Raw genomic sequence first — 27,606 nt, 5'->3', positions numbered from 1 at the left:
TTTTACATTTTTATTATTATTTAATTTTTTAAAACAAGTTATTTTTTTCATTTCACTTCACCAATTTGGACTATTTTGTGTATGTCCATTACATGAAATCCAAATAAAAATCTGTTTAAATTACAGGTTGTAATGCAACAAAATAGGAAAAAAGCCAAGGGGGATGAAAACTTTTGCAAGGCACTATATGCCCCTCTGGTGGGAGCTAAACAAACAGTTATCATCTGTGGATTGAGAGTTCAAAAGCATGAGTTAAACTTTGGACCCCTCGATCGAATCCAAAGCTTCCTGGTTCCCAGCCAATCCCTGTGGCCTAACTCTCCTGTTAATTAACCGATTGGAGATTCACATCCAATAAGAAATTATGCTCCATGATTCGTCAGTCGTCAGGAACGGCCTCGTCCATCCATTTCATATATGGCAGGCTCCCGTCCTCAACTGGAAAACTCAGCACCTCTGGAGTCTCATAGGGATGGACAGACCTGGGGTGGAGGGAAGGAACAACATAGACATTAGGCAAATTAGCATCCCTACTGCCTTCCTGAGACCTGAAGTACTGTTGCCCTGGACCCATAAATGCTTTGGCTTTACCTGACATGTAACTGCTTGGGATGATTTCTAAAGGAACCAAATGTAACTTACTTGACAAAGTCTGTGACCCTCTGGATCTGCGAGGTCCTCGTCTTCACAAACTACAATGCAGATAAGTCCCTGTTATCACTCTGGAAAGTTGGCTTCAACTCATAGCGTAATTTTGAATGACTGGCCAGAGACTTAAAAGCTCTGCCAAATAACCTTACCATCAGAATTTCCGTCGCATCTTGAATCTCTCCTTTCCAGTAATACCTATGGGACAATACAAAAAACCTTTGGGACATACAGTAGGAAACTGTACACACACAGTGAAAAGTATACTTCTGTGTAGTGTGACAGGCTGTATCACATCCGGCCGTGATTAGGAGTCCCATAGGGCGGCACACAATTGGCCCAGCGTCGTCCGGGTTTAGCCGTCATTGTAAATAAGAATTTGTTCTTAAATGACTTGCCTAGTTAAATAAAGGTTAAATCAAAAATATAAAAGAATACACACTCAAATATAATGGTTCTAAATAGTACCAGATAGAGTTTCTTTGGCTTGTAACCAGGACCTAGAAATTAACACCCACCACCTGCCAAATGCAGGTAGATTTTGACATTGGCAGGTAAAAGCCAATTCATGCTTGATCCGAAAATGTGGTTGGAGGCGCTATATGGATGGTGTGACGCAAATGCAGAGCCTCCAGAGGCACACAAAGGCCAAAATGAGCTGTGTACCGCATCGCCATGCACCTCTCATATTTTGTAACAATGCGGAGGGCTCCGTATAGCTCCGCATTGACATGATTGGTTGACGGTAGTTGGGGTAGGAGATCCTGCATAAACACAAACTCACTTCCTTGACAACTTCATTCACAACAGCTCTGCGCTGCAAAGCGCAAGAAATATGAATGAACTGACTTCAGCAGTGGACATATGTGACCCGATTCAGGAAACTAGGTATGTCGCAAGTCATGACTTCACAGGAGAGACGTTTGGACGTAAAAAATATGTTTTTATCAAAATCCGGTTTTTGGCAGAATTGCCTTCTTGATAACCAACTTTTATGTCATCTGTAAATATGAATAAAGTTGTTAAATTACAAGCCCAGTGGGTTTAGCCAAAGAAAAAGTCAGGAACCTTCCCACTAGCCATGATTGGCTGAGATAATGAGTGGGTTGGACATGCAGAGAAATTAGTTTCAGATTGATCTGCGGCGTAGCATCTTGTGTGTATAAAATTAGCTGGTGTTATGTGTAGATAATCCTTTCTACTGCAGTTTTTTTGAAATATATAACGTTAGCCATGGATAACTGCAAATATGTTGCTTCTGCTCTCAATAACATTGCTGCCCTGAATTTATCAGGCACTATCAACAAAGGTCAGTGGGAAAAAGTTTTGGACTAATTTCTGGAGGACGATCGTGGCATGCTGACTCTGATTATGAAAATGAATCAGATGAGAAATGTAGGTAAAACATTCCCTGATTTAGGTAAAAACATTTTCATTGAAGAAGACATTGTAGATTCATTTACGTGTATGAAGTGTGGGTAGCGTTAGTGATGTTTTCTCAGAATGCCATTTTGCATGGCTAGTTATAGCCTAATGTTAGCTAGCTAACATTGAACCTATTTGGTTAACTTTAGCTAGCTATGACAATCGGTTTGTATTGCTAGTAACATTACTTTATGGATTGGGATTCAAGTTTATTTTATTTTATTGCTAGCTAACGGTAACAGTACATGTCTAAACTAGCTTAACGTTAGCGGTGGTTAGATACCTGGCTTGCTAGCTAACATTAACTTACGTGTATGAAGTGTGTGTAACGTATTGTAATGAAACAGCTCTTTATTCTGATAGGAACTGTTACGAGTCCCGCCGAGGATGGTGCCTCTTCCCGTTCGGGCGGCGCTCGGCGGTCGTCGTCTCCGGTCTACTAGCTGCCACCGATCCCCTTTTCTGTTTTCCGTTTAGTTGGTCTAATTTGTTTCACCTGTTGTGTGTTTAGATTAGGGGTTATTTAAACCCAGTTTGCCCGCTCCCTTTTGTGCGGGCTTGTTTTTCTGTTTCGTGTTTGTGGTGTGTATTTGTGGATTTTTGTGAGTCAATTGACTTTGGACATTTCTCTTTACGCGCCCAGTGTTTAGTGTGGCGTCACCGGTTTGTTAGGTGATTACTGTAAGGAAATAAATTCCACTCGTTGAAGAAATTCCTGCTCTCTGCACCTGACTCTTATTTCCACCACTGGAATTGTTACAGAAGCCCGCACCTGAAATATGGAGTCAGCAGAGGCAGCAACCACCCCTCTCCCATCGATTGAGGAGCGTGTCCATCATCACACCACCGTTCTCCATCGGATAGGGACGGCAATGGACATGATGATGGAGAGGATGGAACGATGGGAGAGGAGTGGTATCCCGACTACAACCCCAGCTCCTTCCCAGACGGCGCAACCTTCTCCATCAACGGCAGCATCAGGTTCGGGCGCATTGCGTCTTGCGCTCCCAAGGGAGTACGATGGAGCGGTGGCTGGGTGCCAGGGGTTTTTGCTCCAGTTGGAGCTCTACTTGGCCACTGTTCGTCCGACTCCCTCTGGAGAGGAGAGTGTTAGCCTCCTCATCTCCTGTCTGACGGGTAGAGCCCTGGAATGGGCTAATGCGGTCTGGAACGGCCCAGACTCGGTTCGAGACAACTACCCAGAGTTCACTCGCCGCTTTCGGGCCGTATTTGACCACCCTCAGGAGGGCCGAGCGGTGGGTGAGCGACTGTTCCACCTCAGACAGGAGACGAGGAGTGCGCAAGACTTCGCTTTGGAGTTCCGGACCTTGGCTGCTAGCGCGGGGTGGAATGACAGGGCCCTGATGGACCATTATCGATGTAGCCTTCGGGAGGACGTCCGTCGGGAGCTAGCTTGTCGAGACACTACGCTCTCTCTCGATGAGTTAATTGACATGTCTATACGACTGGACAACCTGCTAGCTGCCCGCGGGCGTTCAGAGGGGGTCCTGTCAGTTCCACCTCCCAGTCCTCCCGCTTCAACCCCGATGGAGTTGGGAGGGGCTGCATCTAGGGGGGCCAGAGGAGGTGGCTTTTCTTGCACCTATTGTGGCAGGAGAGGACACACTTCAGACCGGTGTTGGAGGAGCGCCTCTGGGAGTGGAGATGGCAGGCGGAATACTCCTCGATCACCCCAGGTGAGTAGGCACAAGACTCACCCAGAGCTTCCTGTCGGTCACATGTTTTTGGTTATTTTTTTCCCTGCGTTTTTCCCTTCTCTCCAGCATAAGGCGCTCGTAGACTCAGGCGCAGCTGGGAGTTTTATGGATCGCGGTCTAGCCCGTAAGTTGGGTATTCCGTTGGTGCAGATAGACCCTCCTTTCCCTGTGCACTCCTTAGATAGCCGACCGCTAGGGTCAGGGCTGATCAGGGAGGCCACGATTCCACTGGACATGGTAACACAGGGGGATCATAGGGAGCAGATTAGTTTCTACCTTATTGATTCACCTGGGTTTCCAGTGGTGTTGGGGGTTCCTTGGCTAGCCATTCACAATCCCCTCATTTCCTGGAGACAGGGAGCTCTTCAGGGGTGGTCAGAGGAGTGTTCAGGTAGGTGTGTGGGAGTTTCCATCGGTGCCACCTCGGTGGAGAGTCCAGACCAGGTTTCCACTGTGCGCATTCCCCCAGAATATGCCGATTTGGCTATCGCTTTTAGTAAAAAGAAAGCGACTAAATTACCACCTCATCGACGGTGGGATTGCGTGATAAACCTCCAGGTGAACGCTGCACTTCCCAGGAGTCATGTGTACCCCTTGTCACAGGAGGAGACGTTGGCTATGGAGACATATGTCACGGAAGCTCTGAGACAGGGGTTCATTCGGCCCTCCATGTCACCCGTCTCCTCGAGTTTCTTTTTTGTGAGAAAAAAGGAGGGAGGTCTGCGTCCGTGCATTGATTATCGAGGTCTAAATTCAATCACAGTGGGATTTAGTTATCCGCTACCTCTCATCGCTACGGCGGTGGAATCATTCCACGGAGCACGGTTTTTCACAAAACTGGATCTTAGGAGCGCGTATAATCTGGTGCGTATTCGGGAGGGAGACGAGTGGAAAACAGCGTTTAGTACCACATCAGGCCACTATGAGTACCTCGTCATGCCGTATGGGTTAAAGAATGCTCCAGCCGTTTTCCAATCCTTTGTAGATGAGATTCTCAGGGACATGCACGGGCAGGGTGTGGTAGTGTATATTGATGACATCCTGATCTATTCTGCTACACGCGCCGTGCATGTTTCCCTGGTGCGCAGGGTCCTTGGGAGGCTGCTGGAGCATGACCTATACGTCAAGGCTGAGAAATGTGTGTTCTCCAAACAAGCCGTTTCCTTCCTGGGTTATCGCATTTCCACCTCAGGGGTGGTGATGGAGAGTGATCGCGTTAACGCCGTGCGTAATTGGCCGACTCCAACCACGGTAAAGGAGGTGCAGCGGTTTTTAGGGTTTGCCAATTACTACCGGAGGTTTATCCGGGGTTTTGGTCAAGTGGCGGCACCCATTACCTCACTGCTAAAGGGAGGGCCGGTGCGTCTACAGTGGACGGCCGAGGCTGAGAGAGCTTTTAACCGGTTGAAGGCACGTTTCACTGAGGCTCCCGTGTTGGCGCATCCGGACCCTTCATTAGCGTTCATAGTGGAGGTGGATGCGTCCGAGGCTGGTGTTGGAGCCGTGCTATCACAGCGCTCAGGCACGCCACCGAAGCTCCGTCCCTGTGCTTTCTTTTCTAAGAAGTTGGGTCCGGCGGAGCGGAACTATGATGTGGGGGACAGGGAGTTACTAGCTATGGTAAAAGCCCTGAAGGTGTGGAGACACTGGCTTGAGGGGGCTAAGTACCCTTTTCTCATCTGGACTGACCATCGCAATCTGGAGTATATCCGAGAGGCGAGGAGATTGAATCCGCGTCAGGCGAGGTGGGCCATGTTCTTTACTCGGTTTAGATTTACGATCTCTTACCGACCAGGTTCCCTCAACACAAAGGCCGACGCGCTGTCTCGTCTCTATGACACGGATGACCGGCCCATCGATCCGACTCCCATCCTTCCCGCCTCTTGTCTGGTGGCTCCGGTGGTATGGGAGGTGGACGCGGACATCGAGCGGGCGTTGAGGGTAGAACCTGCGCCGTCCCAGTGTCCGACTGGCCGTAGGTACGTACCGCTTGGTGTTCGTGATCGATTGATTCGGTGGGCTCACTCAATACCTGCTTCGGGTCATCCGGGGGTGGAGAGGACAGTGCGTGGTCTTAGAGGGAAATACTGGTGGCCCACCTTGGCTAAGGACGTGAGACTCTATGTCTCCTCCTGCTCGGTATGCGCTCAGAGTAAGGCTCCTAGGCACCTACCGAGGGGGAAGTTACAACCCCTTCCGGTTCCACAACGGCCATTGTCTCATCTATCGGTAGATTTTTTGACGGATCTTCCTCCATCTCAGGGGAACACTACCATTTTGGTCGTTGTGGATCGGTTCTCTAAGTCCTGTCGTCTCCTCCCATTGCCTGGTCTCCCTACGGCCCTACAGACTGCGGAGGCTCTATTTACCCACGTCTTCCGGCATTATGGGGTGCCGGAGGATATCGTATCTGATCGAGGTCCCCAGTTCACGTCCCGGGTATGGAGGGCGTTTATGGAGCGTCTGGGGGTCTCGGTCAGCCTCACCTCTGGGTATCACCCCGAAAGTAATGGGCAGGTGGAGAGAGTGAACCAGGAGGTGGGTAGGTTTCTGAGGTCGTATTGCCAGGACCGGCCAGGAGAATGGGCGAGGTACGTCCCGTGGGCGGAGTTGGCCCAGAACTCACTCCGCCACTCATCTACGAACATGTCGCCTTTCGAGTGTGTACTGGGGTACCAGCCGGTCCTGGCTCCGTGGCACCAGAGCCAGACTGAAGCTCCTGCGGTGGAGGAATGGGTACAGCGCTCTAGAGAGACCTGGCGAGCGGTCCAGGACTCTCTCAAGCAGGCCAGTGAACGGCAGAAGAGGAGCGCTGACCGCCACCGCAGTGAGGCCCCTGTGTTTGCACCAGGGGACAGGGTCTGGCTCTCGGCCCGAAACCTGCCCCTCCGCCTGCCCTGCCGGAAGCTGGGGCCGCAGTGTGTGGGGCCATTTAAAGTCCTGAGGAGGATAAACGAGGTGTGTTATAGGTTACAACTTCCCTCTTACTATCGTATTAACCCCTCGTTTCATGTGTCTCTCCTCAGGCCGGTGGTAGCTGGTCCCCTGCAGGAAGGTGAGGTACCGGAGGTCCCTCCTCCCCCTCTCGACATCGAGGGGTCCCCGGCGTATAGGATAAGAGCCATTCTGGACTCAAGACGCCGGGTGAGGGGCCTGCAGTACCTCGTGGACTGGGAGGGGTACGGTCCGGAGGAGAGATGCTGGGTACCGGTGGGGGACATCTTGGATCCGTCCCTTTTGAGGGACTTTCACCGCCTCCATCCGGAGCGCCCTGCTCCTCGCCCTCCGGGTCGTCCTCGAGGCCGGAGTCGGCGCGCTGCGGGAGCCGCGCGTCGGGAGGGGGGTACTGTTACGAGTCCCGCCGAGGATGGTGCCTCTTCCCGTTCGGGCGGCGCTCGGCGGTCGTCGTCTCCGGTCTACTAGCTGCCACCGATCCCCTTTTCTGTTTTCCGTTTAGTTGGTCTAATTTGTTTCACCTGTTGTGTGTTTAGATTAGGGGTTATTTAAACCCAGTTTGCCCGCTCCCTTTTGTGCGGGCTTGTTTTTCTGTTTCGTGTTTGTGGTGTGTATTTGTGGATTTTTGTGAGTCAATTGACTTTGGACATTTCTCTTTACGCGCCCAGTGTTTAGTGTGGCGTCACCGGTTTGTTAGGTGATTACTGTAAGGAAATAAATTCCACTCGTTGAAGAAATTCCTGCTCTCTGCACCTGACTCTTATTTCCACCACTGGAATTGTTACAGGAACAGCACAAAATTGCACGTCATGCAATGCACGGCTCACCATCCAACTCTGCACTCACGCACGCTGGTTTGGTGCTTGTCGTTACACTACTCCCTCCTTTCAAAGAGCGCGTCCTCGCGCTAGCTTGCGACTCTACGTCTTACAGGAACGCGCTCACCGGCCAAGCACACGCACTGTCGTGGATGCATGGTCCGATCACTTCTGACACCAATGTAATGAAACAGCAAGGAGCCCGTGGTCTGGAGCGCTATCGACTGTGCCGCAAAAGCATGCTCGTGCGGCAGAGTCGATTTCCCGCTTATAATTTTTACGGTATGGATGAAACGGTTACCGGTTTCACGATAAACCCCTGTAAAATTCCCGACGATTAGTATTACCGCTTCAAATATTAATTGTCATTAAAACCGTGTTTGATTACCACGGTTTGAAAAACTCACTGTAAATACTGTCCAGCATCGACCAAAGTTAGCAACAGTCTGACGCAGGTGCAGCATGCAACTTGGGTTATGTTGTTTTGTGTGAAAACATGTCGGAAGGCAGTGACAGCGCTCGGGAGATTTTTCAGCCTTCTAAAAGGACCAAATCTGAAGTGTGGTCGTATTTTGGGGTTTATAAGAGTGCTGAGGGAAACTTAATCTAAGATCGTCACCCTGCCTGCAGAACATGCAAAAGAAAATTTGATGCGAAAGGGGGAAACATTTTAAAATCTTTTGAGTCATCTTGGTGACCACCACCCACTACTTTATAGCGAATGCAAGGTAAGTTAACTTTCAGCTCAATGCATGATGTGGGGACTTCGGAATGGGGAAAAATGTCAAGGTTTGTCTGTCTAACTTGCTAACAGCTTGTCAATAATGTAAACTGAAGCTTTCAGTGTTATTTACTCTTGTAAAAACACTACACGTTGTTCTGCTGCTGTATGCATCGTGTGTCTGCAGACTCTATTCACCCATTGCATACGATAACACATTATGTAGTTTAGTCACCCAACCAACATATTTTGTTAATTTAAAATCCGGCAGACGTCGAATTGGTTGTAAAAGTGTTCCAACAGTGTTAGGATTTATGTTTAAGCATAATAGCCTGTTAGCATATTGGTTGAGGAGGAATATTGTTTTGTTACACACATACACAAACTATACAGAGGGGTGTGGGTGTGTAGGTGTAAGGACTGACCAACACAGGCCATAAAAGTTGTGGACAGTCTGGAGAGGGGAGGGGTGCATCTCTCTAGACCAACCAGGAGGTTAGAATACTGGACAATACCATATTAGGAACTGTTTTAGTGTAGAATCGACAGACCCAAGACGGATCCAATCTACCCAGCAACCAGATGTGAACAAAGGAACGCGCCAAGGGGCTTGGACAAAGGGCCAGCAAAGGGGGGCAAAGTCTAAACCAAGCCCAGCCTCTACTGTGATAGGCTAACAGACGCGTTGAAACTACGTCATCACGGTATAAGAACAGCTGTTTACGTACTTCTTGCCAGTTCCCTGTTCATCCTGCGCGGTGATACAGGGAACCCGTATATACGAAAATTGCATTTGCCATTCATTGTTTGCGGTAATTAAACATAATTAAAGAAAGTTAGTAGACCTTGCTTTTTGTTTATCCTGACACCGGATGTGTTACACGCAGCGTTCACAACAGGAGAAACACTATACAAGACTCCTGTATTTATGTCAATTGTTGGGCTCATTATAATTACTATCACAAGACTCATTTGTATTTATGTCAATTGTCCAGGGGGTCATTGCATATACTCAAATGCAACACAGAAGATAGACTGTGTGTAAGTGAAGAATAATTATGATGTAACAACACTAATAATAATACATTTGCTATTCCCTTGTTTACAGAGTGGGCGTGCAGCAGGCAAACCCAGTGATCCTACTGGTCCCTCCCCATCTACAGTTGTGACAGACACTCGAGCAAGCATTTAAAAGGCAGGCTGCTTATGCACCCACATCACAAAAAAATGCTCAAGACCTCACTGCAGCCCTTTCATATTACATTGCAAAGGACATGATGCCATTTCAAATTGTTGCGAGGCCTGGCTTTCTGAGCCTGACGAAGGTTGCCGTGCCTCACTACAAAGTGAGTGCTGCTCATTTAATTTGTTTGTTTGACTTACTTACTTAAGGTTGTGTTCATTTAAACCTGCACTGGGGAAACTTTAACCTCTCGTGGCCACATGGTGCTATCTTTAATGTTAATGTTATTATTTTAATGTTTATGCACACAAAAAGTGCATAGTACTGCTAGTTTATTTGTTGGTTTTCAATATAAAACTTGGTGAACGGATTTCAGTGTGTCAGTACTTTTTGAACATTTCCAGCACATTTTAACAATACTGCGATAATACTGATAACCGTGATCAATTTTGGTCACTATAATTGTGATATGAAATTTTCGTACTGTTTTCATATCTAATGTAACGTTAGTGATGTTTTCTCAGAATTACATTTTGCATTGCTAGTTATAGCCTAATGGTAGCTATCTATCTAGCTAACATTGAACCTATTTGGTTAACTTTAGCTTGCTATGAAAATTGATTTGTATTGCAAGTTAAAGCTTGCTGTTAGCTAGCCAGCTGACATTACGTGTATGAACTGTGTGTAGGGATGTTCTCAGAATGCCATTTTGCATATATTGTATAATGTTAAAATATTTGTATCTGGAATTTGTCTTTCAGCAACAGTAGAACACGCCTGACTCTCCTCCACCAGTCATACAAGGAGAATGGTCTAATGCCTCCCATCAAAAAGAGAGTTGGCCCAAGCACAGGTTACACCTGAAGCATGAGGACTTGCAGCGACTGGTGAACTTCATCAACAACTACACAGAGGATAATGCAACAGTGTTACCAGGACGCCACCCAGGACACAAACACTTTGGTGGAAAGCTGCTGCCATCCCATGTGACAAAAGCAGCAGTGTTGCATCTCTGCAAGGAATCGATGACAACACTTGGTATGTAAAGCATAAACACGTTTTGATTATTTAATTGACCTCCAACATGATTGGCACTACTTTTATTGATCTCACATCCCATAGCTGGATGGAGGACGGTGCTGGTGGAAAGCTATGGCTGGCAATGACACCTGACTCCGTACTTCAGGCCACTGCCACAGATCAAGCAGTACCAGCACTTCAGGTGAATATCATTTTCATTGCATTGTATGAGGTTATTCTTCTTATCTAAACTTGGGAGGTGAATTGATGTTGTGCAAGGCTGTAATGTCTTCTAATTTTTGGGGGTTATTTCCTGTTTTACATCTTCGATGCTCTGGAGTCTGGTGTTGTCGCCAAGGAGCGTTTGGACTCAGTCGGGACAGTCATCCTTCCTCCCATAGATGGTCTGCCTGTACAAGCACCACCTGGACTGGACACAGCTAGACAAACGTATCTTTCTGAGAAGATCAGGGAGTTTTGTGTCGAAGAGGCTATGGACATCACATGCCCTGCACCAAAGTCAAGGGCAGGACAGAAACAGGCTCTCTGAATATAGATTCCCTTGTTCATGCGTGGTTCGGACGGACCAGTCATCAGCACTATCTGCAGTGGCTTTATTCAAATGACTCTCGCCTTACACACACGCCATACGTTGCTGCTACTATATATATTTTTTTTATCCTGCTGCTCAGCCACTTTACTTCTGATTTTATGCCTATAACTACCTTGTCTATCACTATCATTATTGATATTGTTCGTGTACATATTGTATATAATATTTTATATATATTGACACTATTTCTGATATTGTTACTATGCAAGTAACCATTTGGCGGTACCGTTTATACCTTCTGTAGAGACCCATCCACTTAGCAAGCAAAATTAATATTGATATGTGTGGTCGTAACAAGATTCTGTGACATACCACAACAATATCATGTGACCATATCAGGTGTCCAACACACAAATGCATGCGCCATATATCTGTTTATGTACTGTACATGTGCACCTCACTCAGTTTTCATGGCCTTAACTTATGTATGGAATACTATGTGATAAATGCTTATCTAACAGTATGCTAATGTACTGGTGTGAAGGCATTTGGGCAGTGGTGTGAAGTACTTCGGTAAAAATACTTTAAAGTACTACTTAACCCAAAAAATACTTATCTGTACATTACTTTGCTATTTAAATTTTTGGCAACTTACTTTTACTTCACTACATTATAAATAATGTACTTTTTACTCCATACATTTTGACAGAAATTGTCCAATTCACACACTTATCAAAGGAACATCCCTGGTCATCCCTACTGCGTTTGATCTGGCAGACACACTAAACACAAATGCTTCGTTTGTAAATTATGTTGGAGTGTGTCACGTTCCTGACCTGTTTTCTGTTGTTTTGTATGTGTTAGTCGGTCAGGGCGTGAGTGTGGGTGGGCATTTCTATGTTATGTGTTTCTATGTTGGTTAATGGGTGACCTGATATGGTTCTCAATTAGAGGCAGGTGGTTTTCATCTCCTCTGATTGAGAACCATATTAAGGTAGGTGGTTTCACATTGTTTGTTGTGGGTGGTTGTCGCTGTGTCTGTGTTTATTTGCACCACACAGTACTGTCTCGTTCGTTCCTGTTCATGCGTGCTTCGTTATATGTAGTTTGCATGTTCAGGTTAGTCTACGTTGTTTGTTTGTTATTTTGTAAATATTCAAGTATAGTTCGTGTCAGTGTTCGTCGTGTCTAATAAATTCATTCATGTCTACATACCTCGCTGCACATTGGTCATCTGATCCCTCTCTCCTCTCCTCGTCTGAGGAGGAGGATGACGTAGAATGTCGTTACAGAGTGTGCCCCTGGCTATCAGTAAATACAAAAAATTGGTCTGTCTGGTTTAATATAAGGAATTTGAAATTATTTATACTTTTGATACTTTATTTTTTAAACCAAATACTTGTAATCAAGTATTTTACTTAAAGTTTATATTGTTACATTTACTCAAGTATGACAATTTAGCACTTTTTTCCACCACTGGATGTAGCTGGTGGTTATAGCATTTATTTCACATGACCCATCAATTTAGACTAGTGTATCTGTGCTAGCGTCACCTATTATTTCTAAAATATTTTTATCTGGACACCTTCTGTTTACCTGAAATTTTTCCTTATTGTAGGCTAATACCACTTTTAGTCTTAATCTTTACTACACTACTCACCGTTTAGCACATGACCTCACATGTGAATCCTTAAAGAGATGGGTGGGGCTGGCTTAAGAGAGTGTGAACAATGTTGAATGGGTGTAGACAAAGGAGAGCCCTTTTCTCAAAAGTGAGTTTACAAGTTTATCAAATTTCAAAGAATAATTACTTTCCCATTGTTCCTCAAAAATGCAGTGTATGATATACAATTTTCTAGCTCTGAGTTTCTACTTTTTACCAATGTAAAAAAAAATACATTTTCAAATTTTGCTACATAAAACCGATTTGAGCCGGTCAGTCATATCACTGTAAATGCTGCATGGCCAATCCAGCGATCGGAATGACCATGCAGTGCCTTTCAGATGTTAATTTCACCAGCCACATTAGCGGGTGGTCAGGGCTCCCCAGTGCGAGCATTTCACTCACATTTGTTAATAAAAATAGTCAGGTATTATCACAAATAGTAAAATAAATGCTTTCAAAGTATTTCTGACGTTTTGTTTCATAGCTGGTTAATTAATCGCACAAAGTCAAAGAACTACGAATCCGATTTAGCCTATTCCACCTCGCGCTGCAACACTGCCTTGCTGGCTGTGCACACATGAAGAGCTGAGTAAAAGATTCATTTTTAGAAATGCTGAGCACAGGCATAAAAGTTGGTCTAATTTACTTGAAGTGAAAGTCTACTGAAGTGAGACTTTGTCCTTGTGTTTCTTGGCTATTTAAAAGTTTTTGTTCACAAGCTAAGTTTTTTTCTATGTTTGAGTTTCAACTGCTAGGGAAGAAAATACAATGTTTTTACTTGTTAAACTCAATCTCACAGGCACAAATATGTCTTTAGTCGTGCAACCACGGTAACCCTCCGCCATTACACTGGCAGATTAACATTTTTGTCTCAGCTGTGATATTTTGGTTGAAATAATTAGGTCACAAAAATTGTAATAAATTAAACAATATTGCACATTACTTCTTACTAGTAATACATTTATTGTTTTAGAAACAGTACAAAGCGTCCTAATACATTTTGGGGTGTTTTGTTGGTGTAATATTAGCGGGAGAAAAAATATTTTGGGTTGTAAAAAATCTGAGTGGCTGCCATCTTCCTGGACTATAAAGCAAATGTTATGCCCTGCTTGTAACCACAGAGTAACCCTTTTTGGTGCTATAAAGAACTATACATTTTTTTTCTAAAAAGGACCAAAAATGGGTTCCACTATGGTTACCTTTTGTGGGGCTATATAGACCCCTTTTTTATGGTTCTTTATAGAACCTTTATGGATAAAGGTTCTATAAAGAACCTTTCTCAATCTGAATGGTTATTTTTAGATCCTTTTGAAGAAACATACATGTTTTTTATTCTGGTCAGCCATATTATATTATTAAAATTCCATACATGTTATTATTGTGTTAATTGACAAGTTGAATGAAGTGAGCTACATCTGGAACAGCTGGGGGTCCAGGAAGAGAGAATTGAGAACCACTGACTGACACAAGGCCATACGTGAGTCTTTCACAAGAGACCATCTTTGCCCATAGTCATAGATAATGTCATTCCATAACACAACACATTAGTTGAACTGGAATAAAACACTCTCACTCATGGTTGCACAAAAAGTGAGTCTCAAGTCAAGCAGGACTTTCAGTAACAGACACAGCCACTTTGATTGACAGCTGGCCAATATCCACAGTTTCTCTACAGTGACACAAGTCACACAATGGCCTGCTAATGTGAGGGTTTGGCACTTGTTTCTGGCCTGGTGGCTGTCGCTGTATCTTACTCCATTGATCTTTCTCTTATCTTAGGCCATGAATAAGAATGTATGGTCTGTTCTCATAGAGGCTTGTCAATGTTTAAACAGCTACTCAACGAGGTGTTACTGAAGTTACACTTTCAGGAAATAGAACAGCTTGACCTGCTACTAAAATAGTATCAATCAGTTGAAGGCTGAGTTAAAGGAGATACCCAGCAGGTAGCCTAGTGGTTAGAGCATTGGACTTGTAACTGAAATGTTGCAAGATCGAATCCCCGAGCTGACAAGGTAAAAATCTGTCATTCTGCCCCTGAACAAGGCAGTTAACCCACTGTTCCTAGGCCATCATTGAAAATAAGAATTTGTTCTTAACTGACTTGCCGAGTTAAATAAAGGTAAAATAAACTTCCAGTCATTGCGCTCTGTCCTTATCTGACCTTCTTTTGGTGGCTCAATGACATTGTGAATTCAACTTATAGATAATTAACTATTTTAGTAGCAGGTCACTGCTGTTCTGTTTCCTGAAGGTGTAAATTCAGTAGCACCTTGTTGAGTAGCTGGTAGAACATTAACAAGCCTCTATGAGAACAGAACACACTTTCTTATTCATGGCCAATGCATTTACAGGCTTACACACTTTAGATTGAAACTTTCTCACTCTCCTGTGGTAATGTGAGTCATTTACATTCAGTCAAGTAACCACACTAGTGATTTCCTTAGCAACGGGTGCCCATACTCAAGAAGTGCATGCATGCCAGCTAGCCCGACAGTACTTACATCGTAGAAGTCCTGGGCAGAATATTGATGCATGCTGCCATCCTCCTCTCCATAAGGGCTCTGTGGGCGAGAGGGGGAAGGAGGAGAGAGACATCAATTAAAACACTTATGGACATGATCTGGTTATGTTGAGGATGTGTTGTTTCTAATTTTGAAAAAAAATATCAAATCAAATGTATTTATATAGCCCTTCTTACATCAGCGGATATCTCAAAGTGCTGTACAGAAACCCAGCCTAAAACCCCAAACAGCAAGCAATGCAGGTGTAGAAGCACGGTGGCTAGGAAAAACTCCCTAGAAAGGCCAAAACCTAGGAAGAAACCTAGAGAGGAACCAGGCTATGAGGGGTGGCCAGTCCTCTTCTGGCTGTGCCGGGTGGAGATTATAACAGAACATGGCCAAGATGTTCAAATGTTCATAAATGACCAGCATGGTCAAATAATAATAATCACAGTAGTTGTCGAGGGTGCGGCAAGTTAGCACCTCAGGAGTAAATGTCAGTTGGATTTTCATAGCTGATCATTAAGAGTATCTCTACCGCTCCTGCTGTCTCTAGAGAGTTGAAAACATCAGGTCTGGGACAGGTAGCACGTCCGGTGAACAGGTTAGGGTTCCATAGCTGCAGGCAGAACAGTTTAAACAATTGAGAACATATCCTCAATACTACTGCGAAACTGAAATCTGTCTTACCTATTTTTGTTTTACCAGCATGTCACCTGTGCAACTAGAGGAGATACAACTCAAGATCACCTTTACTCCGCACACAGAAACGTAAGTTCTCCCTCGCACTCTAACAAGAAGTACCAGTGATGCGCTCAATACGGAAGTGATCCTATGAAGCGGATGCTATCTACAGGACTGTTTCGCACAGTCTGCAATATGTTCTGGGATTCATCCAAAAAACATTGAGGAGTTTACCACATCAGTCACCGGCTTCCTTAATAAGTGCATCGACGATGTCGTCCCCACAGTGACAGTACGTACATATCTCAACCAGAAGCCATGGACATCCCAACATCCCAAGAATGCCAAAGTAACCACTCTAAATGACTACCTCATAGCACTCACATCTGTAGGCATGAAATGTTTTGAAAGCCTATTCATGTCTCCACATCAACACCATCATCCCAGGCATCCGTGACCCATTCCAATTCGCATACCTCACTAACAGATCCACAGATGATGCAATCCCTATTGCACTCCACACCAGAACTGGGCGGAAAACGTGCATGAGTTTCAGGTCCCTGTATTAGGGTAAAACTAGATCCTCAAAATAAGGCCTTATGAAATATTAGTATTTTGTATTTTATTCACTTTGATTCTTACTTGGTGAAATCCATTGGACAGAAAATGGATGAATGTCACAACCATTTCTCTGTCCTTAACAAATACAGTCATGGGTGGTAACTCTACAATTTAACTGAAAGGCAAGGCACGGTGGGAAATATTTGAATACGGCTTTAGACTAAGCAGTGTATTAATTTAAAACTGTTCCGGTGCCTATATGTCAGTGTTCATTTGTTTTATTTTAACAGTGGAGAATTTGCTGTGCAGCATAGTGTCAAAACGTATTTATACTTATCTGTGGATAATATCATTGGTTGGTTGGTTGGGTTTACTTGATTATCTACAGTGGGGAGAACAAGTATTTGATACACTGCCGATTTTGCAGGTTTTCCTACTTACAAAGCATGTAGAGGTCTGTAATTTTTATCATAGGTACACTTCAACTGTGAGAGACGGAATCTAAAACAAAAATCCAGAAAATCACATTGTATGATTTTTAAATAATTAATTTGCATTTTATTGCATGACATAAGTATTTGATCACCTACCAACCAGTAAGAATTCCGGCTCTCACAGACCTGTTAGTTTTTCTTTAAGAAGCCCTCCTGTTCTCCACTCATTACCTGTATTAACTGCACCTGTTTGAACTCGTTACCTGTATAAAAGACACCTGTCCACACACTCAATCAAACAGATTCCAACCTCTCCACAATGGCCAAGACCAGAGAGCTGTGTAAGGACATCAGGGATAAAATTGTAGACCTGCACAAGGCTGGGATGGGCTACAGGACAATAGGCAAGCAGCTTGGTGAGAAGGAAACAACTGTTGGCACAATTATTAGAAAATGGAAGAAGTTCAAGATGACGGTCAATCACCCTCGGTCTGGGGCTCCATGCAAGATTTCACCTCGTGGGGCATCAATGATCATGAGGAAGGTGAGGGATCAGCCCAGAACTACACGGCAGGACCTGGTCAATGACCTGAAGAGAGCTGGGACCACAGTCTCAAAGAAAACCATTAGTAACACACTACGCCGTCATGGATTAAAATCCTGCAGCGCACGCAAGGTCCCCCTGCTTAAGCCAGTGCATGTCCAGGCCTGTCTGAAGTTTGCCAATGACCATCTGGATGATCCAGAGGAGGAATGGGAGAAGGTCATGTGGTCTGATGAGACAAAAATAGAGCTTTTTGGTCTAACTCCACTCGCCATGTTTGGAGGAAGAAGAAGGATGAGTACAACCCCAAGAACACCATCCCAACCGTGAAGCATGGAGGTGGAAACATCATTCTTTGGGGATGCTTTTCTGCAAAGGGGACAGGACGACTGCACCGTATTGAGGGGAGGATGGATGGGGCCATGTATCGCGAGATCTTGGCCAACAACCTCCTTCCCTCAGTAAGAGCATTGAAGATGGGTCGTGGCTGGGTCTTCCAGCATGACAACGACACGAAGCACACAGCCATGGCAACTAAGGAGTGGCTCCGTAAGAAGCATCTCAAGGTCCTGGAGTGGCCTAGCCAGTCTCCAGACCTGAACCCAATAGAAAATCTTTGGAGGGAGCTGAAAGTCCGTATTGCCCAGCGACAGCCCCGAAACCTGAAGGATCTGGAGAAGATCTGTAGGGGGGAGTGGGCCAAAATCCCTGCTGCAGTGTGTGCAAACCTAGTCAAGAACTACAGGAAACGTATGATCTCTGTAATTGCAAACAAAGGTTTCTGTACCAAATATTAAGTTCTGCTTTTCTGATGTATCAAATACTTATGTCATGCAATAAAATGCAAATTAATTATTTAAAAATCATACAATGTGATTTTCTGGATTTTTGTTTTAGATTCCGTCTCTCACAGTTGAAGTGTACCTATGATAAAAATTACAGACCTCTACATGCTTTGTAAGTAGGAAAACCTGCAAAATCGGCAGTGTATCAAATACTTGTTCTCCCCACTGTACACCTGGGAATGGAAATGAAAATAATACTCATATAGAAACAGACGTCATCTGTCCCAATCCAACGGACAGACGTTAAACTCAACTTCGTGGCCCATGGCAGACTGGACACTCACAAGGTGTAAGAGATTGGGGAGGCAGTCTGGGCACCCTTCATCTATCCAAGAAGATTCAATCCAGTTATCAAACTGGTTTGCCCCCCTTGATGCCGGACCTACCAGCCCCGGGAGGGGGAAGGAGGAGAGAGACATCAATTAAAAGCACGGATCCTGGGTGTTTACCAACAGCCGGCGGCCGCCCAGTGGCACCTCCCTCACGGCCACGGCAACCACAGTTCAACAGGATGCTTCCCCATCGGATTCCATCACTACCACCATCATGGTGGGCAGCTCGATGGTGAGAGATTTTGGCCTGCCTATGATCTGTGGACCGACCAAGGTCCACTGTCACCAAGGAGCATGTGTCCATGACAACTCCCTCCTGCCCACGGTTCTGGCCAACTACTCTAACATTGAGGCCATCGTCACTCACATACAGTAGGTTGAACAACCTTCGTTTTTGGCGATCTGAGGGAGGACAACAAACATGTTGTAAACATGCTCGCTAGCACAGGGAAGATAATAATACTCTCTGTTCCCCTCCCGTGCTACCGAAGGGGTTCGGAACGTTTCAGCCGACTCATTGCCCTGAACAAGTATTGCCTGATTAACACGTACCTGATCAACAGGAATGTCTGTTTTTGTGACAACTTTGATTTGCTGTGGGAGAAACCAGCACTTTTTAACAGAGACAGGATTCACCCTAGCCGTAGGGGTTCCAGGATTATTTCCAGCTGTTGGATTCTAGCTTGAAATATACTTATTCACGTCACCATACTAGAATTTATTGATTCATTTACATGTACACTACCTGTCAAAACTTTGGGGTCACTTAGAATTGTCCTTGTTTTTGAAAGAAAAGCCTATTTTTTTGTCCATTGAAATAACATCAAATTGATCAGAAATATAGTGTAGACATTGTTAATGTTGTAAATGACTATTGTAGATGGAAACGGCAGATTTTTTTATGGAATAGTTACTTTCCACAAAGCATATTTAAAACTATAGTTATCCCAGGTCTGCTCCACACTGCCCTCTCCCACCTGGACAACTCCATAGTGCCTTCCAAGCTCACCACTAAGCTAAGGACCCTGGGACTGAACACTTCCATCTGCAACTGGATCCTGAACTTCCTGACGGGCCACACCTAGGTGGTGAGAGTAAGCAACAACACATCCGCTAAACTGACCATCAACACGGGGATCCCTCAGGGGTGCGTGTTTAGTCCCATCCTGTACTCCCTGTTCACCCATGACTGCGTGGCCATGCACAACTCCAACACCATCATTAAGTTTGCAAACGACACGACAGTGGTTGGCCTGATCACCGACAACATTGAGACAGCCTATAGGGAGGAGGTCAGTGACCTGGCAGTGTGGTGCCAGGACAACAACCTCTCCCTCAATGTCAGTATGACAAAGTAGCTGATCGTGGACTACAGGAAATGGAGGGCAGAGCATGCCTCCATCCACATCGACAGGGCTGCAGTGGAGCAGGTCAAGAGCTTCAAGTTCCTTGGCATCAACTAAGGAATTATCATGGACCACACACACCAACACAGTCATGAAGAAGGAACGACAACGCCTCTTCCCCCTCAGGATCCTGAAAAGATTTGGCATGGGCTCTCAGATTCTCAAAAAGTTCTACAGCTTCACCATTGAGGGCATCTTGACTGGCTGCATCAGCACTTGGTATGGCAACTGCTTGGCATCTGGCTGCAATGCGCTACAAAGGGTTGTGCGTATGGCCCAGTACATCACTGGGGCCAAGCTCCCTGCCATCCAGATCCTCTATACCAGGTGGTGTCAGAGGAAGGCCCTAAAAATTGATAAAGACTCCAGCTACCCAAGTCATAAACTATTCTCTCTGCTACCGCATGGCAAGCAGTACTGATGCACCAAGTCTGGAATCAACAGGACCCTGAACAGCTTCTACCCCCAAGCCATAAGACTGCCAAATAGTTAGTTAAATAGTTAACCAAATAGATACCCGTACTATCTGCATTAACCCTTTTTGCACTAACTCTTTTGACTCATCACATGTGCTGCTGCTACTGTTTATTATCTATCATGTTGCCTAGTCACTTTACCCTTACCTACAGTGGCATGCGAAAGTATTCACCCACCTTGGCATTTTTCCTATTTTATTGCTCTACAACTTGGAATTAAAATTATTTTTGGGGAGTTTCTATCATTTGATTTACACAACATGCCTACCACTTTGAAGGTGCAAAATATTTATTATATAATATTTTTATTGTGAAACAATTTTATTTATTGTGAAACAAAAAAGAAATAACAAAAAAAAACTGAACTTGAGCGTGCATAACTATTCACCCCCCCAAAGTCAATACTTTGTAGAGCCACCTTTTACAGCAATTACAGCTGCAAGTCTCTTGGGGTATGTCTCTATAAGCTTGGCACATCTAGCCACTGGGATGTTTGCCCATTCTTCAAGGCAAAACTTCTCCAGCTCCTTCAAGTTGGATGGGTTCCACTGGCGTACAGCAATCTTTAAGTCATACCACAGATTCTCAATTGGATTGAGGTCTGGGCTTTGACTAGGCCATTCCAAGACATTTAAATGTTTCCCCGTAAACCACTCGAGTGTTGCTTTATCAGTATGCTTAGGGTCATTGTCTGGAAGGTGAACGATCGTCCCAGTCTCAAATCTCTGGAAGACTGAAACAGGTTTCCCTCAAGAATTTCCCTGTATTTAGCGCCATCCATCATTCCTTCATTTCTGACCTGTTTCCCAGTCCCTGTGATGGTGTTCTCGGGGTGATGAAGGGTGTTGAGTTTGTGCCAGACATAGTGTTTTCCTTGATGGCCAAAAAACTACATTTTTGTCTCATCTGACCAGAGTACTTTCTTCCATATGTTTGGGGAGTCTCCCACATGCCTTTTGGCGAACATCAAACATGTTTGCTTATTTTTTTCTGGCCACACTTCCGTAAAGCCCAGCTCTGTGGAGTGTACGGCTTAAAGTGGTCCTATGGACAGATACTCCAATCTCCTCTGTGGAGCTTTGCAGCTCCTTCAGGTTTATCTTTGGTCTCTTTGTTGCCTCTGATTAATGCACTCCTTGCCTGGACTGTGAGTTTTGTTGGGCGGCCCTCTCTTGGCAGGTTTGTTGTGGTGCCATATTCTTTCAGTTTTTTAATAATGGATTTAATGGTGCTCCGTGGGATATTCAAAGTTTCTGATATTTTTTTATAACCCAACCCTGATCTGTACTTCTCCACAACTTTGTCCCTGACCTGTTTGGAGAGCTCCTTGGTCTTCATGGTGTCGCTTGCTTGGTGGTGCCCCTTGTTTAGTGGTGTTGCAGGCACTGGGGCCTTTCAGAACAGGTGTATATATACTGAGATCATGTGACAGATCATGTGACACTTAGATTGCACACAGGTGGAATTTTATTTAACTAATTATGTGACTTCTGAAGGTAATTGGTTGCACCAGATCTTATTTAGGGGCTTCATAGCAAAGGGGATGAATACATATGCACGCACCACTTTTCCGTTTATATTTTTTCACTTCACCAATGTGGAATATTTTGTGTATGTCCATTACATGAAATCCAAATAAAAATCTATTTAAATTACAGGTTGTAATGCAACAAAATAGGAAAAACGCCAAGGGGGATGAATACTTTTGCAAGGCACTGTATACGTCATATCTACCTCAATTACCTCATACCCCTGTAAATAGCCAAGTTATATTTACTCATTGTATACTTATTCCTTGTGTTATAATTTTTTTCTCTCTGCATTGTTAGAAGGGCTTGTAAATAAGCTTTTCGCTGTTAGCCTACACCTGTTGTTTGACGAAGCATGTGACAAATATAATAAATTTTTTTTTACTTGATTTGACTGCTCTAACCTGTGAAGACAGGAGGGAGGATGGACATTTACATTTTTGGCAGAAGATCGTGGCTTGTTTGTAAGCTACTCAGTGTTCTCTCCAGGCAGGCACACGGTAAACAGAGAATAGCTCATCTACATGCACCACAGACGCAGGGAGAGAGGAAGCTGCACGCACAGTTGTACTCCACTGGCTTATGGCTTTCACAGCTTACTCACTTATTTCCTATAAATGCAGAAAGAGAAAGCAATAATAAGAGCTTATATCTGAAGTGAACGTAACATCACTCAGTATTCCGGAATGCTGTAAATAAGTATTTATTTATTAATTTATTCTTTTTTTTTTTTGTTTTAATGAGTCATCTACAAATAGGAGAGAACTGACACATTGTGGAAATACTAATTACCTAGCATATATTCTAGTTAGTGGTTAGATATATCACATGGGTGATATTAATAGGGCCAGGAGTTTTTCCTGACCAAGCGTCCTCACCAGGAAAAACTCTGGGCTCTATACCGAGACTGGTCTTGAGTACTACAACACTGGAGTGTAGTATTCTGTTGTTACAGTGCGGTAATGGTATGCTGTCCCAACCTAGTCTCAGAGCATTTTGTATAATTCTGTATCTAAATCCGAGAAACTACGTTTAGTATGATATGTTACGATTGGTATGGTATTTATTCATTTGTGGATGTCCATCATCCATTTCGTAAGATGTGCTACAAATTACAATTTGTATTATATGTTACGAATTTGAAAATGTACAATATGTAAAGAATATGCAAAACGTAGGAAATGTTACGAATGCTATGTCGGTGCTAATGTTAGCTAGCTTGCTAACGTTAGCTAGGCTAGGGGTTAGGGTTAAGTTTCGGAGATAGGTTAAAGAGTTTAAGTAACTATCTGTCTTTTGTAACCATACCAAACGTAACATATCATACTAATTTGAGTAACCTGCTTTTACATGTACTATATTATGTCTAGTCTATGAGACCAGGCTGGCTGTTCTGTAGCCTACCTGCCTATGTCCTTGGCTGCCTGTTCATTGGGGCAGTTGATGAGGAGGACAGAGTGGTGTCCAGGTACGTAGCTCCCCATGAAGGTAGAATGGAGCTGGACACACAGGGCCCTCAGCATGGGATACATGGACATGGTCAACACCATTCCCTGGAGAAGAGGACGGAAGGGAGAACAACAATACAATTCACTTTAATACAATCGCAAGATGTCACCTACACAGTAACAAATTGCTGTAAATTTACAGCAAAATTTCACTGTGAGGTACTGTAATTCTAAATTACAGTACCGTGCTGTTCCGCTACACTGATTTAGAATTACAGCAGCATACTGTGAATTATGGTACATTGTGGGAAAATGTTGTGGGGCGAAATAATCTCAGGCTCATTATCATATTTTGAGGATTGCCTTGAAAGGGGCTATATTTGTTGCACCCATTAGCAAGAATGATCTATTTTGCTCTGTAGTAAGTGCCAGTTTAGAAACTTTTGTTAAGGCCTCTACCTCTACCTCTCGCTAAGTGCAAGCGATATATAACAGTAAATATTAATTGGTATACTGTAATATACAATTACATATTCACTGTTAGCAATTGCTGTAATTGTATTACAATACAATTTAACAATAAAGTACTGTATTACTGTTTTGCTATACATTTCCTGCAGTGTTTCGTAAATGATGGGGCATTGTGGGAAAATGTTGTTTGAGAGGAAAGAATAGCTGGCTCATTAACACATTTTATGTGGCTATATTTGTTGCACCCGTTCGTGAGAATGCTGTACCAATTGAACTGATTTAAAGTACAGTATATAGGGTAAAGATCAGAGTGACAGTGGGTCTTAAACCTCTAATGGTTGAATATTAACCCTCCTGTTATGTTTGTGTCATGTTAATTAATTCTGTGATCGCGGTCCACAATGACCACCCCATTATAGCTGATTATAAATCCATAATAATACATATATTATTATTATTATTATCACCTAATGTTGTGTTAGATCTTTTTATCAACTTAAGTTATTGTGAACATTACAAGTTTTGAACTTCTATTTGCTGTTTATGGCCTGTAGGCCTCATTGACCTGAGCTCATACAACTCGTTTTTCAGTAGAAAAAGCATAATGTATGGATTATTTTGACTTTAACAAATACTCCGATGAAACATATTGTGCTATTTATCACAGACTACTTTGTGTCAAAGTTTAACAAGGACTCTCTCCTCCTCACCAGTGTCATGATCAAAGATATGATCAAGAGCCTCACATACAGTATATCGTTTGGTCATTGTGCTGCCACTGAATGAATTGTGAGCAAGGCCTCAAAAAAGCTGCATATATCAGAGCTGCGAGAAAAGTTATTTATATTATTGAAACAATGTTGCGATTGTTTGTGAGAATGCCAACAGGTGTGGTTCCCGTGGGGGAAAGATTCTATTGGGGAAAGTTTCCTGTTGGGGTTGCCATGGAAGCCAAGAAGGGGAGTGAGGTGTGTGTGTGCTCAAACACACATGCATGTGGGGGTCTGGGAGAGGAAGTGTGTCCATCTGATGAATGGGCTTGTGCCTGAACTCAATTTTAGACACTAATTGTAGTCTCACCCGTTCATTTCTAACGACCGGTCATTTTTGTATTACAAAAGTTAAATAAAACACCAAAAATCGTATGAAAAGCATCAAAATATATTTGGTGTGTTCAGATGCCCTGTGTGGACAAAGTCATGGAACCTTATGACAATCAGATTAAATAAACTACATTTTTCAGAGAGGAAAACTTGTAAATCGGTTCATTTCGACCAGAACACAGCAGGAAGGTTAAGCAGTGTCCTTTTGATTTGTTTTGCCCTGTAATCACTGCCAGTTTGGAAGCCTTTGTTTAGGCCTCTAAAAGCTATTAAACACCAACTATTCATAAATTTGCTGTAATATACAAATACCTAGCAGCCAGCCTGCTTGCACTCATCCCATGTGATTACCGTAAAATACCAACATGATTACAGTAGCATTTGTTTTCTTACATTATAGTAGGCTCATTTCACAGTTTTGTACTGTCAGTCATTGCTCTGCATTTTACAGTTACTTACAGGAAGCTGGTGGCAAGTTAATGTGAATATTACAGTAACGTACTTTGCACTAGCCAGAGATGGGAAAGATACATCCAAAAGGTATGTTATTACAAATACTGGATATTTTGAAGACCAATGTATCCTTAACTAAAACAACATTCCCAGTAACAGATACAGATTTGTTTTACTTGCTATGACGGTAGCACTGACTGGGTGTTGCTCTGGACAAGAGTGTCTGCTAAATGACCAAAATGTATTTTAGGCCAGTGACATACAAATTACAAAATAGGTATTGGAAGTATTGAAATACCTATTTCAAATACATGTAACAGAAATACTGCCCGTCCTTGGCACTAGCTACCTGCACTGTATATCTAAAACAGTTTACTAACCACTCTGCTTCCAGTAATGCACTGTAAATTCTAGAAATACAGCATGTTACTGTAGTCAGGTGTTCCATTAATATGCTGTAAATTTATGTTACAGTAAAAGTCCTGTAAACCTACAGTAATTTACTGTACATTTACAGTAACCTTCTGGCTACTGTACTGCCTGTAATTTCTTTTAAAAATGACAGGAAATGTTTTACAGTGCACCTTGAGGTGGTAGTAATGATGATGACATAACAAACATAATACTTTTACATATTCTTTTATTTAACATTTATTTACTCAGAATAACTTTTTCTCCAAGGGAGAACCGTGTTGCCCTTAATCACAGATCTAGTATTAGATACAGTACCCTATCGCAACTCCTAATCTGAACCATTAGTGAGCTGAACAAAACCTAACCCTGCATCAGTGTTTATAGGGACATATTTCACATATATGCCTACATCACATCTCTGAGTTGAGGTCACTTCAGGACAGGTTGTGAAAGGATTCAGGGCATGGCCCTGACCCTGACGATCATCCATTGGTAGTGAACAAAGCAAGGTATTATCAATATAACTGTTCTCTCAGAATGCTGGAATGCTGTGTCCGGGATACAGCTTGGTGACTCTCTCTGTCCACTATCCTCTTATTATTGCACTGCCACAGCTGAATGGTTAGTTGGAACAGATGGTGGCCAATTTATAATCCTCTCTCTCTCTCTCTCTCTGCAGCTCCTGTCCCTGCTTCATTGCAAGCGGCATGGTATGAGATGGAATGATTGGCATTTCACTCAATATTAAAGTGGCCCCCCTCCCCGTCCAAAACATCCGCCAATATTTTTTATAATACTACAGACGCATTTCACGTAGCCTAATTAAATACATCTGACTAGGCCTATTTGGTGAGGGTTGCCCCATATAATTTAACTGATCTTATATAGCTAATTGTTTTACTTATTGCTACAAAACTGCATCCAACGCGTTAATAATTTGCCACCTGCTGGATACATTATATAATTTTATTCAACAAAATAATGAACTTACCATACAGATCACGAACAATCCCAAACGACAGAGAGTTTGAGCTAGGGACTCCTTGTGAAATCGTGGGTACAGCCAGTCCATTTTACTGCCAGTAGCAAATGTCAATCCGACCGAGTTATTCAAACTGTCAGGTCCGGGAGAGAGTGAGGTCGAGAACAGAGGCACCTTGTGCGCTCAATTTGTCCTGGAGAAGGGGAAAGTAGGCTGCTAACTTCTAGGCAGCTATGTGCTTACCCTCACCTACCAATACAGTTCTCACTTCATAGTCCGTGAATAATTTATTGTGAATAATAGTCTATTTTGAATGTACAAAATCTGCAAAAGTTAACTCACTTTTCTGCTGGATAAACCACATTTCGGTGGATCAGCGCAGTGGCAACAAGAATCCGCTTGTCATTGGATGTTTGACACTTCCTGATACAACAGCGTCCAACCAAACACCGGTTTCGCCCTAGGTCGCTACCCGAACCCCTGTCATAAACAGTTTTTGCGCCGTAATAAACAAGTGCTTTTCGTTGGATGCGAGATAGTGAATAGAGTGTGCAGATTAGGAATATAAATGGTTTAATTTTTGTGGGCGAGGCTATACTGTAGGCCCGCTTGTTTGACAGGAACAATTGAGTAAATCTGCCAAAAAATATGCACAATGAAACCGCTCCATTGACCTGCAAACCAACATCAGGGCCATGGCATCAACAACACAA

General features: G+C 43.6%; 1 protein-coding gene and 1 long non-coding RNA gene across 3 annotated transcripts; one reads left to right on the top strand and one right to left on the bottom strand.

Moving 5' to 3' along the window:
- On the bottom strand, positions 1–27,361 carry LOC139552078 (protein CutA homolog). Of its 2 annotated transcripts, XM_071363477.1 has the most exons (7): positions 27,236–27,361; positions 26,903–27,086; positions 23,427–23,575; positions 15,212–15,271; positions 801–846; positions 643–692; positions 1–482 (listed from the first exon to the last, which is right to left on the bottom strand). In XM_071363477.1, the coding sequence occupies exons 2-7, from the start codon at positions 26,981–26,983 to the stop codon at positions 380–382; spliced, it is 489 nt and encodes a 162-aa protein (XP_071219578.1). In that variant the 5' UTR covers positions 26,984–27,086; positions 27,236–27,361; the 3' UTR covers positions 1–379. The 2 variants fall into 2 exon arrangements, with proteins under 2 accessions (XP_071219578.1, XP_071219577.1); XM_071363476.1 differs by having other exon boundaries at positions 26,903–27,314.
- Positions 9,502–12,255, top strand: LOC139552079 (uncharacterized). Its single transcript, XR_011670381.1, has 4 exons — positions 9,502–9,631; positions 10,230–10,506; positions 10,591–10,690; positions 10,829–12,255. It is a non-coding gene; the product is annotated as an uncharacterized lncRNA (long non-coding RNA).
- Positions 27,362–27,606: the final 245 nt, after the last annotated feature.

The sequence above is a fragment of the Salvelinus alpinus genome, chromosome 24, assembly GCF_045679555.1.
Source record: "Salvelinus alpinus chromosome 24, SLU_Salpinus.1, whole genome shotgun sequence".
Lineage (NCBI taxonomy): Eukaryota > Metazoa > Chordata > Actinopteri > Salmoniformes > Salmonidae > Salvelinus > Salvelinus alpinus.
Note: the sequence above shows the minus strand (reverse complement) of the source record. Positions and strands in the feature narration are given on the sequence as shown.

What these genes read in the sequence shown, in the direction of transcription:
- LOC139552078 (XM_071363477.1), bottom strand. Translation starts at nt 26,983, where the DNA reads ATGGACTGGCTGTACCCACGATTTCACAAGGAGTCCCTAGCTCAAACT. An exon ending in GCAGCCAAGGACATAGGCAG is followed by an intron (nt 15,272 to 23,426) that starts GTAGGCTACAGA and finishes TCTCGCCCACAG; the next exon opens with AGCCCTTATGGAGAGGAGGA. An exon ending in CTGCCCAGGACTTCTACGAT is followed by an intron (nt 847 to 15,211) that starts GTAAGTACTGTC and finishes ATTGTCCCATAG; the next exon opens with GTATTACTGGAAAGGAGAGA.